Genomic DNA, 15774 nt, shown 5'->3' with positions numbered 1-15774 from the left:
AAATGAAGCTCAGAGCCCATTTTGGCAAACTCCACTGTTCACGGACACTGGGGCAAAGGCTGTTATGGCCGCAGAATGAGGACAGAGGAAGCAGAGGGGACTGGCTCTGCTGAAGACAAATGAGGGGAAGTAGGCACAAGTTAATGACCTAAAATAGACGTGACCTCCTCACAGCGGTTCAAGAAGAAAAGATTCTTTCAGAGAGCTTAATAGCAGATAGCTGTGAGCATACATGCTACTCAAATTAGAGTTTCATTTGGCAAGGAGAAGGAGTGTAATGGGGAGAATGAATGCAGGCCCTGCATTATGTCACACGAATGCTGCTGCAGGATCAGATTGTTGTTAAAGAAATCCCTGGAGAGCCTCTCCCTGGCCTGGTAGAGAACTAGTCGTCACCAAGCTGGCGAGGAAGAAGCCCAGAAGACAGACTGGGGTGGCGGCAGATGGAGGGCAGACAGAGACATAAAACAGTCCCCAGGCCATTCAGAGAACCATAGTCTGCAGCTTCTAGACTGCAGCGGCTACTCATTCACGTGGCCAACACCGAATGGCAGCGTGGCACGCCATCTGCTGGGTAATGGAATCCGTCCTTTGGCCCCTGCCAGCGATGAAGCTGCCAGGTGCTCAGAGGAGGGAACATTGGATGGGAGGCTGTAGAAGAAGGGAGGAAGATTTTTCCAAAGAATTTTAAGTGGCAGTGTTATATTGTATTTTAAATTATTATTTCCTGAAAGTTTAAAAATGTATTAAGTAATGCAGAAAATAAAGAGCCTTTGAAAAGCGAGTTGTTTTCCTCCAGCAAATATGCAGATGTGGCCTGGTCTCTCTGGCTTCATCAGGAAAGCAGCTGCTGGCCCTGCCAGGTGGCCCACTGTCAGCATTCCAGCAGATCCAGGCCTTGGCCTCCTTACGGGAGCACTTGTCGGGGCTTCCTGCCATCCAGATGATTTGCCCTGTCCTCGCATGCCCACATGCTGGTGTTCTGGTGACTCCTGTGTCTGGGCAGGAAGTGATGGGGAAAGACATGGCCTGACAGCTGCTCTCACGTTATCGCCGGGTTGTTCCATCACTGTGCCGAGGAGCCAGCATCCCCACCAGCCCCGCACGTACCTGCGGATACTCTGAAGGCCTACTGTGCTGGGTGGAGTGTCACACATTCAACATGACATGCTCAGGGAAAGAGAGTCTGTGGGTAAAGAAAACAGGGCCCTGTGTTCTCTGTGCCTCACAGCAGTCCTCTCTCTCCTCCCTGCCAGGAGATCCAGGCTACCTGGTATGAGAAGCTGCACGAGTGGGAAGATGCTCTCGTGGCCTACGATAAGAAAATGGACACCAACAAGGATGACCCAGAGCTGATGCTGGGCCGCATGCGCTGCCTCGAGGCCTTGGGGGAATGGTGAGCTGCAGCGGGATGGAGGTCCAGCTGCCTTGGAAAGACTTCTCCCAGAGCTCTCTCCCAAGACTCCCACTTTTGCTTTCATTTGTTTCCCAGGAAGCATCTCTCACTTGGGAGTGTTTCTCTGTTCTGTCTCAGTGATAAATAGAAAGATTCTTTTCTTTCTTTCTTTCTCTCACTTAGTCTTCATAATGCTCTAGGACAGGACAGGAGTGGGTGTGTTCCTAGGATCTACACCTGTTCTTTCTATCTGCCTCTTGACCTTGACTGGCTGATGAAGACTTCATATTCTTACTCTGCAACCTTGATTTTTATTTTTCTCTTTATTACCTATTGCTAGTGATTTTAGGAAAGAAGAACAGATGACTGCTTGCAGGCAGTTACTGTACAGTTACTGAGAGTACAGGGACAATGGTCTGAGTAGACAACTGTGAAAGACCCACATGGGGGTGGGGCCACCTTGCAGTTTTCCTGCAGGAAGGACCAAGGCTGGGATACAGGTGAAGAGAGTGGAGAGAGGGGAAAGGGTATTCCAGGTGGAAGCAGCAGGGATGCTCAGCTGAGAAGATTTGCCATGGTCTTGGTCTGGGGAGTTGTTAGGAGATGTTTTCCAGCATGAAGTGCAGTTTTTTAAAAATAGCTAAAATAAAATGCCATACTACAGTCATGAACTAGTTTACAGTTTTTAACAACAAATGCCTTACTACCTCCCCAGGAGCAGATATCTCCACTTTCTCTTGCTTGTAAGACTGAGGGCCCCCCACTCATTCATTCAACCAGTCGTCATTGAACGCTTGCCCACTGCCAGCATCTGTGCTGGGACCCTGAGGACACAGTGTGAACAAGAAGGGCACAGCCCCTGCCTTCCCAGAGCCGACAGGGCATATGACCAGGCTGCTGTAGCACTGAGTGAATGCCGTTATAAAGGAGAAGCCCAGGGGTGGTGGGATATAAGAAGGGCCCTAATCCTGACTTGGAAGGCTTCCAGGAAGAAGTGCTCTAAGTTGGGCCTAGACAGTGAGGAGGATTGAGCACAATATTACATTATGGGTTCTGAAAGTTCATTGCGGCTTTGGGGTCAGGTGTGATGCAGAAAAGAGATAAGAGGTAGGGCAGAAGAGCCCGGCAAGGCCCAGGCCAAGTCGGGCCTATAGACCAAGTTAGAACTTGAACTTTATTTAACCAAAGGGCTGTTGCTAGGCCATTCTCCAAACCCCACAGAATTTTTTCTTTGCATTCTTTCTTTCAGTGCCCTGGTTTGCTCACCTCTTCTGTTTTCTCCTTTGAAATTCTCTGCATCTTTCAAGCTCCACCTGAACTGTTTCTTCCTCTTGGAAACCTGTCCTGCCTTCCCCCTTTCACAGTTAGAAACAACCACTGTCCAACACAGGGCTGGCTTGGTTGTGAGAAGTGACTTTAGATGTGATTTTTGTCTCATCTCCTCATGTGACAGTTGGGAAACTGAGGCTCGTAGGAGTTGTCATCTCTGCCCTGAGGCCTCTCGAGAGCAGAGTCTTCTGGGCCTCCTGACGCTGCACTTCGCAGTGCTGTCTACCCCTGAGGTCTTGGATTCCTTCCAGCTTTATAATTACCTATAAAGTATAAATGGCCAGTGATGCTGACCAAGGGGTTTAAAAATGCAGCGGAGTAGAAGAGATTTTTAAAAGAGATGAAAGAAGCAGAATTCTTTTCCTGATCATATGCAGGTTTTTTTTATATGGTTTATTCAGTCAATTCTATTTAGAGTGCAGTTTTTAAATTGCTTTTGCTTTGAGCATCTATCCTGAATGTGCCTGAGGCGGGTGTTCACCAGAGGTGGCTGTCAGGCACCATCTGGGGTTATCAGTGAGTGGAAGACGCCCTTTCCCCATGCTTACAAGAAATAACTCCCCCTCCCCCAGCTCCAGCCCCAGCCACACCTGCAGCCACGGTGAAGCTAAGTAAGCCCCCTCCCCACATTGTTCCCTTGCATGGCCTCTACATCCTGAGAACAGATTCCTTGGGAATAAGATCCCAGACAGCCAAGTACTTAGGTGTTCCAGATTGAAGAATGCTCCCCCAGGCTTTTGGCTGATGCTCTAGGCAAGAAAGTCGAAAGTCTTGGAGGACCTTTTACCCAGACCTCCTTGGAGTCACAAAGAGATGTCAGGGAACCTCCTCGTGGTTGCCCCATAGACAGTCTCATACTTTTTCTCTATTTTGTTCTCTTCCCCTCCCTGCCTTTGAGAGTTAGGAGTCAGTATATTCTGCATTCTTATTTGTGAGAAGTCTTTGTAGGAGAGGAACCCCGCCTCTGTGCACACTGACCAGGGTCTGACAGCTGTTGACACAGTCACAGCTTGAAGGCGGTGCCCGTGTCCTCTGGCAGGCCTCCTCTCTAAGATGTTGCTCTGCAGTGCTCCTTGCTTTGCCTCTGGAGGTAACAGTATGTAGTGTTTCACAGTGAACTCACTCCCAGGCTCAAGGTGAAGAGCAGAGCAAAATCTCAGACTTGGAACACAGAAATGGGGTGTCCTGACGAAACAGCAGAGGGAGGCTAAAGTGCCTGTGGCTGTGAGCTGTACAGATTTGAATTTTAGGCTTGGAAGGACCACTCAGAGAGAGAACATCATTTTTCTTTAGCTCCAGGCAGGATTCCCACCAGAATGCGCTGCCCAGAGGAGCTGTGTTGTGCTCTGAGCCAGTGGTTCTCAAACGGTGGCCCTTGGGTCACATCTGTATCATCTAGAAACTTCTTGTTTAGTCACTCAGTCGTGTCTGACTCTTTGTGACCCCATGGACTGTAGCCTCCCGGTCTCCTGTGTCCATGGGGTTTCCTAGGGAAGAATACTGGAGTGGGTTGGCATTTCCTTCTCCAGGAGATCTTCCCAATCCAGGCATCAAACCTAAGTCTTCTGCAGGAAGAGCTGCTACTCTAGGAGAACCTCCAGCAGGACCCAGAGTGAAGGTTTCTAGGTTTAGGTGGCAGGCAACCAGCACTGAGGTCATCCAGCTGCTATCACTGAGCTCCAGTAAGTCCACGGGGCAGGACGGCTGCCCGCCTCCTCCTCTTTTTTATCTTGGCCGTGTATTAAGGTAGAATACTCGTGTCCCTCACTGTCTTCATTATGTGCCAGAGAGACAGTGGAAGGTGATGACTGCCAGGCCGTGATGCTGGATAGCGGCCCCGAGCAGTTCTGGATGCGGTCACCAGTCAGCTTCTTGGGGAGGTCAGCCTGGGTCCCTTCAGCATCTTTATCTCCTCCCTACTCACGGTCCCCCAAGTCACCTTACAGTGCACTTATGTCCCACAAGGCTTCTGAGCTGGGCCACTTGGAGCTTGTACCTTTTCTCTTGACTCCAATCCCAATACCAAGCTAAAATATCCTGCACTATCTCTTTCAGAAAGCAGGAGAGATTGAGGAGTCTCCTAGCTGAGTCTTGAAGCTCACATGAATACAGGAGCTTGTATTTCCACAGAAGCAGTTTTGTTTCCTTTTACTTAGAAGTGCCACATAGGAGGGCAGCAGTTTTAACTGCCAACAGAATGTCTCTTCTTGAGGGATTCTGCTCTGTGTATCGAATGCATCTTGGTGTCTCCTAGTGACACCTACACTCAGGGTCATTGTACAAAATTCCGAGAGTAAGCAGCATCTGGATTTCTGATGGATGTGACTGTTGTAGAGCCTTCTTCCTCTGCACAGATTGATTTCATTTGAATTTCATTTCAGACTGCAGCCATTTGTATAATACTTATAAGAGCCAATTGTCCCTATAGCTTTGAGCCCAAAGTGAATGTCCAGATGTGTCTCTTCTGATTGCTCTCTCTGTAGGCCTGCCAAAGGGAAAGAGCCCAGAGTTCATTGGCATAGGAGAGAAGTTATTTAATATTTATGAAGAGGGCCAGATGTTTAGGACATTTCACATCACATCAAGTTAGACACAGTCCTTCTCTTAGATAAACTCATTCTCAGGAAAATTCTGAGCCACCAGGCCATAGAAATGACAAATCACCAGACACTTCTCAATTATATCATGAAAGCACTTTTTCTTTAAAGGCTCCCAGTTGAAGGCAGGCCCCTATCATCCAGTTCCTTCTGCAACCCCCCAGCTAACCCAAGGGGCTCTAGAGAAAGATGGGGCAGGTCATGGAGGTGATTTCGGTTAACCCGACTGTATAATTCTTTTCCTTCAGGGGGCAGCTTCACCAGCAGTGCTGCGAAAAATGGACTCTGGTTAATGATGAGACCCAAGCCAAGATGGCCCGCATGGCTGCTGCAGCTGCATGGGGTTTAGGTAAGGCTGCCCTGCCAGGCACCCAGTCATGGGGAGGACAGTGAGGCTGGGGGCTCACCTCTGAGTAGCAAGGCACTGTGGCTGTAGGCAGAGTGTCAGGTCTACAGAAGCATGAAGCCATTCATGTCCTCTTCTGCCTCGTCCGTCTGTCCTTCTATCTCATGGCTTTGCCTAACTTGTTAGACATGCATAAAAATCTCTCTTCACAGGGAAGCCAGGGGAAACTGTGTGCCAGCATCAGCACTTCACTTAGTGAAGTTTGTATTCTGGCTCCATTGTCGTTAGCCTTTTTCTGCATTTCTGCTTTGCCTGCAGCCTCTGTGTCATGATCCAGTATGATTGCTAGAGTTCTACCAGCATGTTTTTACCCCACAGGAGTAATGAAAGAAGTCAGCTGTCTATCTCCTTGATTTCTTAATTTTATTGTAGAACTTTCCCAACGATGATAAAAGTAAATAGTACAGTGAGTCCCTATATGCTGTTCACCTCCTCCAGCAGTTACAGACATTCTGATAGTCTTGTTTTCTCTCTTCTCCTCCTTGCTGCCCAATACTCACCCACCTTCCTCACTCCCTGAGTGTTTCCAAGCAGCAGTTTCCTTTTAATCCCCACAGAAAAGTGTCATATTCTGATCTCAGCCCCCAGCAGAGAGGATTGCCCATGTCTGTCCCAGAAGTGCTCTTGGCAAGAGAGGGAGGGTCCATGGCTGTCCCAGGTGGAAGCTGCACCTGTGGAGTCCAGAGGAAGGTTACATAACGTCCGCCTCCATCCCCACCCTCTGAGTCACAGAGCTCACATCCTCTCCTTTCATGAGCTCTGAGCTGGATCCAGAACATTTTTCAGAAATGAATTGCTTCCTGAGGAGTCACTGTTTGTTATTCACTTTTGCCCAGAGGCACAGAGAATGGATGCACCGATGGTCTGGAGTGAAAGGCAGGGAAAGGCCTCATAAAATCGGGGGCCCTGCAGCGTGCAACTAATGAAGCCACTGTCTTTTCTGCAGATGGTCTTAGAAATCCTGGCATTTGAGACATGCTCACCCCACCAGGGGAAGCGAATATCTGTTCCCACATGCCACCATTTCCCCAGCCTGCCATGATACAAGACAACTGTGCTATGACCTAGCCCATCTCTCTGTTGTAACAGAGCCTCTTAAAATATTTATTGCCTCCTTTTGAGGCAGAGGTGCTGCCAGCATGAGACGAGTAAACTGTCTCATCCTGTCTCCTGTCCAGATAATGACCCATATCAGTTGTTTGCGGGAAAATGTAATTTCCAGGGTATCACTGAACTGTGAGATGCTTCACTGATAGGGGAAAGGCTCTTGGTCTCACTGGGAGAGTCCCAGGCGAGTTCTCTAGGCTAATGAGGTGCTACACTCCACCTCCTGACCTGTGGGCGCATACTCACGTGGCTCCTTCCATCTCTCATGAAACTAACTCCCAGGGGCAGCCATGGAGGCCTGTGTTTGGATGACAGCTATGGCATTGTTAAATTGGCTTGTTCAGCCTCACAGAGTATAGAGGCTCTCTGCGGGATTATGATACATCAGCCTCAAGATTGTCTTATTTGAACCCCAAGCTAAATGCAAGTAACAGTGACAAGGCCTATTTGATATATTGCCTTTAGCCCAGCAAGCTGACCACTCTGATGTTTTCTCTGTGTGTATGTGTGTGTGTGTGTATGCACATGTAGGTCAGTGGGACAGCATGGAAGAGTACACCTGTATGATCCCTCGGGACACCCACGATGGGGCATTTTATAGAGCCGTGCTGGCGCTGCATCAGGACCTCTTCTCCTTGGCACAACAGGTAAAAATCTATGTGTAACCAGAACCTTCCAGCATGAAATGATAATCACGGGTGCCCAATCAGCTCCTAGGCAGAGGGCACCTGTGTAAACAGGCTCTGGCGTTTGACTCTGTGGGCTCGCTACAATGGCTTAGGAGCGTAAGACTCAGTGAGAAGACAACTCCTAGCATGTCAGCCACTTTCCGCTCTGAGAAGGACACCTGTTCTGGAAGTTACCATGTAGATTGCTTTTGGAGTTGGCTTCTTGGGTCATCGTGGCCTCCTTTTTACCATGTTGCTTTAGTGTTCCCTATGGTGGAGAGAAACTGTCCACTAAAGGAGGATTCAGAGAGCAGCGCGCCCCTTGAGGCAGATAGCCCACCTCTCTGGCTGTGAAGGCATGTCACACACTGGTCACCTTCTAGGGAAGCCAGCACTTTATTTGGAAATCCTCTGCTGTCTGGCAGACTGAAATAATGAGGTGATCACACCCACCCTGTCGGGCACCAGACTGTCTTAGGTGAGGTGCTTGGGTGAATGACCTGAGCGCTTCAGGACGGGCACATAGTCATTAACCTGAAACGTTCAAGAAAGGAAGAGCTTGCCATACTGGGGTTTTAACTGATGAAACAGAGAAGCCTCAGACTGCAGTCCTGTGAGCTCTGGGTTACACGATGTGAAAGCTGAGCCCTGGGCCATTCACGTTCCAGACACAAAAGCTCCCATTTACATGGAGACGATCGGGCATTTTTCTGCCAGTTTCAGAGACCCTCTCTTAGGAGGACAAGGTGCTTAAAAGCAGGTGGGCCGTTTGAGTGCTTTCACGGTCTGTTCTTACCAACATGCCCAGCAAGGAGAAGTTGAAAGCAGATCGGTCCACAGGCTGTCCTCTTGAGATGTGAGAGCACAGTGATTCTGTTTCTAAGCACACATCTCCCTTCCTTTGTCACCCAAACTCTAAGACGGTGAACTTTTGGCTGCCATACATTTCTGTCTTTTCTGAGAAAACAGAGAATGCTTTTATCTGGGCTTTCAAATCAGGTAAAAGGTTTCCTCCCTTCTTCAGTGAGCTTTTCTCTTCATCACTGGGATTTCAGTGAGACAGGGAATTTGTGCGTCTGGTGGGGAAGCCCAAAAGTCACAGGTGTTCCCCTCAGCTCCCAAGCCTGTAGCTCCATTCCTGTCCTTCTCTCGTTCTCTTCCAGTGCATCGACAAAGCCCGGGACCTACTGGACGCGGAGTTAACGGCAATGGCAGGAGAGAGCTACAGCCGGGCCTATGGGGTGAGTGTGGACTACCTGCGCAGTGCCAGGTTTCCGGCTCAGTTCAGTCCTTTTTGCAGAGTGGGCTCATGAGGACACACAGGCTGCTGGGAGTGTGCCTATGGGACCAGAAGGAATGACTGAAATGAAGCCTGGCTTTCTGATTGTTCATGCTGTATTAAGTTGGAATGTGATTTGCTTCCATCAGGCCATGGTTTCTTGCCACATGCTGTCCGAGCTGGAGGAGGTTATTCAGTACAAACTTGTCCCCGAGCGACGGGAGATCATCCGCCAGATCTGGTGGGAGAGACTGCAGGTGAGCCTGGTGGAAAGCCCTGTGCCACCCTCCCCACTCCTCCGTCCCCTGCTGGCATCCACTCCCTGCCTCCTCACTGAGGCCCGGTGTGCATTCAGAGCATAACACCCACAGGCTTTTCACCTGAGCCTTTAGCTGTGAGAGAATGACCACTTTTCCAGCCTCATTTTACTCTTCTCAGGGGATAAAAGAAAATAATCTTTTTTTTTGTCCGTGCCCTGCACCTTGCAGCTTGTTAGTTCCCCAACCAGAGATCGAACCCATGCACCCTGCAGTGGAAGCATGGAGTCCTAATCTAACTGGACCACCAGGAAATTCTTAAAAGGAAAATATTCTAAATAAGTGACATTATGGCCAGCCAGCTGAGAATCTTGACCTTAAAATCAGTGGTTCTCAACTTCAGCTACGTGATAGAATGACCTGGTATTACGTGCTAAGTTATTTCAGTCATGTCCAACTCTTTGCAACCCTATGGACCATAGCCCTCCAAGCTCCTCTGTCCATGGGATTCTCCAAACAAGAATACTGGAATAGGTTGCCATGCCCTCCTCCAGGGGATCTTCCCCACCCAGGGATTGCACCCAGGTCTCTTATGTCTCCTGAATTGGTAGTCGGGTTCTTCACCACTTGCACCACCTGGAAGACCCAGAATGACCTGGAGAGCTTTTAAAAATTGAAATACCTAGGCCACATCAAACCAAATCAACAAAAGTCCTGGGGATAGACCCAGGATCAGTATCTTTCCAGCCTTCCCAGATAATTCCATGATGTGGCTGATGCTGAGACCCACTGCTTTAAATCCACTTGCTGGCCACCAGCATCTAGCCCTTTCAGTGTGGGGGGCCTGATGTTTTCATTTACTGACTTCTTCGGTTTACAGTTCCTCAGGTCTTAGTCATGCCGTAATCTCTGCAAACTTTTTTCTACTGAAGTTTCCCCTCATCAAGAGACTAGTCCAAATTCTCCATTAGTATTTACATTGTACATTCTGATCATTTTAGCATGAGGAGCTGTCAGTTCCCAACCTGGGAGTCAGGAGTCTCAAGTGTTCTTAGAAAGGACAGTTCTCCTGTCCCCTGAGGAGAGAGAAGGGGAAGTTCATTGGCAAAAGCCTTCACTGCTCCAGAAGGCACTTGTCCCCCTGCTCATCATAATCAACGCCCCTCGATTGTCAGCGGTTTCCTCTTGATCCAATCCACAGTTAATTCCAAATTGTGTCCCCAGACCAGTCGAGGTTTGTGCTTCCAGCTTTTCAGCAGGCTGTGACAGAGCCTTCTGACTCCAAGTTGCATTCCTGTCTGTGGAGTTCCAGGCACATTCCTCTGGAAAGGAAAGGAGTGGGGCAGAGGCTCGCCCATGAGCATAGTCGTTTATGCTCTGAAATGAGCACATGCAGTTCCTGCCCATGTTTTATTAGCAATTATGAAATGTCCAGTGAATGTTTTGGTGGAAAATTGACTATTGAACCCCAGAAGAGAATTCCACAAAGCCAGAATTTCCCACTTGTCCACACCCTCGTTTTTGTTTTTTTTTAGTGCCTGTAATGGGGTGAAGAGTTTCCAAATCAGAGATCTGATGAATCTTCTGCCCTTCTAACAAGTGGGACTTTGGCCAGACAGAGACTTGGAAGGGGGTGGACTAGATGAGTCTCAGAGAGGGGAGACCCATGTTTGACTTTACTGTGTCCATGATACCATCATCATCTTAGGCCTTCGTGACCTTCCTACCTTGAGACACAAGACACTTTTTGCTTTCCAGAGCCAAGGGATTTCAGCTTGTGGAAGAAGCTGGCAGATGAGAAGTCACCAGAACAGTCACTCAGTGTACTTTGTTCTGTTTTTCTAACTTTCCAAATCATTGTCATTAATGGGATGAAAGATGATGGTCCAAAGGCTAAAAATACAGTGTTAACTTTGTGGTAGGAATTTGGCTCTTGTGGATGGGTTGCTGTCCGAACACTCAACCAACTGCTTAGGCTGGAAGACTGCCATTTTGTGATCCATTCAGCTGAACTCCCCAGCCGGTAGCTCCCATGGGACAGTATGAGAGGTCAGCCTTACTTGCATTGGGTTCTTTTCTTGCCTTGGGTTCTTTTTTCAGACTCAGACTGTGTCCTGTCATGTTTAAAAGCCTGTAACCGGACTTCCCTGGTGGCTCAGTGGTAAAGAATCTGCCTGCCAATGCAGGAGACAGGTTCAATCCCTTGTCTGGGAAGATCCCACATGCTGCGGAGCAATTAAGCCCATTTGCTGCAACTATTCAGCTGGGAACCACAACTGTGGAGTCCCCATGTCACAACTACTAAGGCCTGCTTGCCCTTGAGCCCATGCTCCACAACAAGAGAAGCCACTGCAATGAAGAGTATCCCCTGCTCACTGCAACTAGAGAAAAGCCTGCACAGCAACGAAAACCCAGCACAGCCAGAAATAAATAAATAAAAATTATTTTTTAAAAGTTATTTTAAAGTCTTCAACCATTGTTGCTAGACTTTTAGACCTACCTCCATGGAAGACAGCTTGTTTGGTTTCATGAAGTTCTCTGATGAATTGCTAGATCTCAGAAACCCGTCCCCCTGGTGTTCGTCTCTGCATCTGATTTCTTATCAGGAAGATGGAGGAGGAGAGGCTCACTGTGTTCTCAACAGTCTTTTGATATAAAATTAACTTGGCCCTTTTGATAGTGATTGGTTAACTGTTTTTAATTTAAAAGAATTTATACGTGTGAATGAATGCGGTCTTTTCCCTTCTGTGTACGGTTTTTGATCTGAGATATTTTAAAAAAAAAAAAATGATGAGGAAAGACAAGGCCAAGATCTGAGTGCAATTTTAGGCTCTAATAACTTCAGGAATATAAACGCCACCAACTTACAAATAACATCAGTTGGAACTTTAATTATTTAAACTTTTTTTTATACTTAAGTAGTTTTTAAAATTTTAAATGCTCCATCTTTAATTTTTGTCAGCGATAGTCATCTTCAACCAGAAAGACTGAAGCAAAAAAAGTTAAAAATACATTATTTACAATCCAGAAAAGAAATTTAAATAATTTAGTTCATTTAAACTTCACCATAGCCCCATGAAGTTGGTACCATTTTGATCCCATTTTACAGATCAGTCACAGAGAGGTTAAGTAACTTATCTGGAGTCACAATAGGTAGTAAGTGAATGGGCCATGATTCAGGCTCCAGAGGCCTTGCTCTGTAGCTTCTCGAATTTTGAAAAGTTCCTAAGAGGCATTCACTCACAGTACCCTTCTCTTGAGAAACATGAGATTATAAAAATGAATCTTTTTTTTTGTTTCGGGGTGGGTTTCACTGTTACCCATGAGCGGGTATAAGATACAGCTGAGCATATATCTAATCCTCACTTCTGAACATTCCAGGGCTGCCAGCGGATCGTGGAGGACTGGCAGAAAATCCTCATGGTGCGGTCACTAGTCGTCAGCCCTCACGAGGACATGAGGACCTGGCTCAAGTACGCAAGCCTGTGTGGCAAGAGTGGCAGGCTGGTGAGTGTCCTGCCCCCTCGGTGGGGTGGGGGCTGAGGAGGGAACGCTGCTCCTGGTCCAGTTCTGTGTCTAACCTGACCTCTTGTCTTGAAGGCGCTTGCTCACAAAACCTTAGTGCTGCTCCTGGGAGTTGATCCATCGCGGCAACTTGACCATCCTCTGCCAACAGTTCACCCCCAGGTGACCTACGCCTACATGAAAAATATGTGGAAGAGTGCCCGCAAGGTCTGTACCTGACTGCAGCAGTAGACCACGTTTCTCTAGAATACTCGCCTAGTCTGCTTCTCACTGCCTTCTCCAGGCCAGAAAGGAGACAGTGTCCAAACCGCCATGTCAGGGAGTTCGCTTCTGTGGGGAGGCTATTTGGCCAGATTTCAAAAAGTGAATCACATTTGAGAAGATGCACGTATACTCATGGATCAAACCAATGCATGTAATGACAGTTCTTTTTATGAGCAGCTAGAATGTGCTGCAACAGAAAAAGCACAGCTTCTGGGTTGTGTTTTGTTTTTTTCCTAAGAGAAGTACCCAAAAAAGCAGTGTGTTTATGAAAACACAGACTGAAGCTTTCGTAAGACCAACTTGGTTTTTCAGACTTCTTGTCTCCTCTCCTCTCATCAGTTTGGATTCACAAGCAGCAACACCCAGGGTATAATGCTAGAAACAGTGGGGAAAGTCATCTTGAAGCCAGTGTGGTATTCCTCTGACTTTATTTACAGACAGGTCCTTGGGAAATAGATGTGACTTCTGGTGGGATTTTTTTCTATTTTATTTTTAAAAACAATCTCCTTGGCTGATGGTGGTGATTAACCCAAAGTAGGTCCTGGAGGCACCGTCAGCACCTGCTTTGGCTCCTCGTCATCCCCCTAAGGAAACAGGAGGGAGTCCCAACTGTCTTCTCCCTCTTGTGCCCACAGTGTCCCTGAGGTGAGGAAGGAACACACAGCAGCCACTGAAGCCATGGCTGTGGGAGATATAAGAGAAGAGCAGTCAAGTCTGGGCTAAAGGCTCACTTGGGAGATCCTTGGACTGTGGCTGGGAGTTGACCTCTTCTGTGGGTGCTGGGTTCTGTGACTCTGAATGCCACCCAGGGTGGGAGCCACAGCTGTGCACCCAGGTCCTGGGTCTTTGGGGTATACTTCAAAAGTAATGGCCCAAGTGTCCTTCTCCAAATGTGCAGTTTAAGGTTTTTCTCTTTTGTTGTTTGGGAGGGCATGTTTGTTTAGTCTCTGTTTAGTGCATCTCCCAAGCCAGAGCACTTCTGATTCAAAGCCTGCTCTTCCTCTAGGCAAATGAGAAAAACAGAAGGTGTTGGATCTGAATGTAGTCTGGTTTCCTTCCTATGTGTAGCCTCCAAGTCTTTGAGTCTTGCCGAAGGCAGGCATAAGGAGTATCTTGGCTAATATCTCAACCGCGGAGTGGCTTCTTTCAACATAGGACTACAGCCCAACTTCACAGATTATGGCCTTTTCTTAAGAGCCCGCATTCTGGAGGCAGACCACAAAACCACATGGATTAAAGATTTAGAAATCAATTTAAAATTAGGTAGGTGCTTGAACTTCAAGCCTGGAGCTAGAGATGCCACATCTTCATAAGAGTTCAGGAGCTACTCTAAGAAGACTGACTATTAATACTAACTGTGCCGTTGAACAAGCCACTTTACTTCTCTGAGTGTTATGTTCTTCCTCTGTAAATAAGGACTGCCTCAGTCAGGTGGACATGGGGAAAAGCACGTCCCCTTCTGCAGGAAAACATCAGGCAGTAGGTGTATGGCCACTGTTCTTTTAGAAGAGACAGTTCACAGAATCTAGAGACAGTCTGGTTCCTTCTGTGAAACATCACTAAGCCAAGAACCTAGTTCTTGCCAACAAGCTCCCAGGCAGTCAAGAGCCAGAAGAGTCTGCCCAGCTCACACTCAGCCTAAGAGAAGCCCTGTCCTCCAAGTGAGTGACCTATCTGTAAGAGAGAAAGAATCATTTTTCCCCCTCCTCATTTCCTAGAGATGGAGAAAAGGTTTTTTAACTTGTTTTTTAATAATTATTTACTTATTTATGGCTGTTCTGGGTCTTTGTTCCTGCATGGGCTTTTTTCTAGTTTCAGCATGTAGGGGCCACTCTTCATTGTGCAGGGTTCTCTTTGCAGTGTTTCTCATATTGCAGAGCACAGGTTCTAGGACTCACCGGCTTCAGTAGCTGTGGTGTGTGGACTCAGTAGTTGCAGCTCCCAGGCTCTGGAGCACAGGCCGAGTAGTTCTTGTGTGTGGGCCTAGTTGCTCGCAGCATGTGGGATCTTCCCAGACCAGGGATCAAACCCACATCTTTTGCATTGTAGGCAGATTCTTTATCAGCTGAGCCACCAGGGAAGCCCCAGAGTTATCTTCCACCTTTGTCATGAGAGGTCAATTCTCTTTTCTCTTCCTAATCAGATTTAAGTCTAGTCAGTATAGTTCCCATAGAAGAAAAACTGAAAGAATACTTACCACTTCCCAGGTGTGGGAGGCTAATATAATTCATTTTTCAAAGCCAGTGGTGAGGAATGAAACTAAAGGCAGATGTGAGGGAGACAGGTGTCTTGTTAAGTGTTAGAACATGTGTGTGTCTGCCCTGTCCTCATGTGTGGATTAGTTCCCTGGTAAATTGTTGACATGTCATTTTTCTTCTGGGTGAAGCCCTCTGTCTTTTGATGCCAATTAATTAATTAATTCCTTATATATTAAAATTATCTGAGGTTTGTTCTGGCCCCCAAGCAAGGGAATTTCATTTTCCTTCGGAGCTATCATTACTAACATGTTTCCACTTTTAAAAAAGAAAGAAAAACTTATATAATTTATAAGGAGATCATTTTGACCTTATTTATTTGAAGTGTTGGGTTTTTCTCTCCTTTTCTGTAGCAGAAAACACACATTCTCTTTCATTTTCTGTCCCATGCCATTTCCCCTCTCTGTGTCAGTGGATTGGATTCCACTGTTTTTCCCATTTGTGCTTCTCATGTCTGTGTGCTCTGTCTATCTTCATCCTTGAAACCCTTTGAAGAGTTTGGACTCTATTTATCACGATGCTGGTGCGTGTGGACATGGCAGGTTTATACAAGCGGCTTGTAACTGACTCCCAGACCTCTGAGTCTGGCAGTTCCACTATCTGTTACTAACCCAGGTGCCTCCTGCCACTTTGTATAAAATCATGTAAAGAGATGGAACTGCTTGAGGACCCTCTGAAGTCTTTGCTTCTT

General features: G+C 47.3%; 1 protein-coding gene across 1 annotated transcript in view; it reads left to right on the top strand.

Moving 5' to 3' along the window:
• The window catches only part of MTOR (mechanistic target of rapamycin kinase), a 146451-nt gene that overhangs the window by 106835 nt on the left and 23842 nt on the right, over nt 1–15774 (top strand). Inside the window, exons 30-36 of the mRNA XM_043485946.1 lie at nt 1257–1396; nt 5571–5671; nt 7367–7482; nt 8667–8744; nt 8932–9039; nt 12421–12546; nt 12640–12771. Of these exons, the coding sequence (XP_043341881.1) occupies nt 1257–1396; nt 5571–5671; nt 7367–7482; nt 8667–8744; nt 8932–9039; nt 12421–12546; nt 12640–12771 (801 nt within the window). The remainder of the gene's footprint in view (nt 1–1256; nt 1397–5570; nt 5672–7366; nt 7483–8666; nt 8745–8931; nt 9040–12420; nt 12547–12639; nt 12772–15774) is intronic.

This window comes from Cervus canadensis, chromosome 13, assembly GCF_019320065.1.
Source record: "Cervus canadensis isolate Bull #8, Minnesota chromosome 13, ASM1932006v1, whole genome shotgun sequence".
In the NCBI taxonomy this organism is placed as follows: Eukaryota; Metazoa; Chordata; class Mammalia; order Artiodactyla; family Cervidae; genus Cervus; species Cervus canadensis.
The sequence above is the reverse complement of the archived record's forward strand: the minus strand, read 5'-3'. Positions and strand labels throughout refer to the sequence as shown.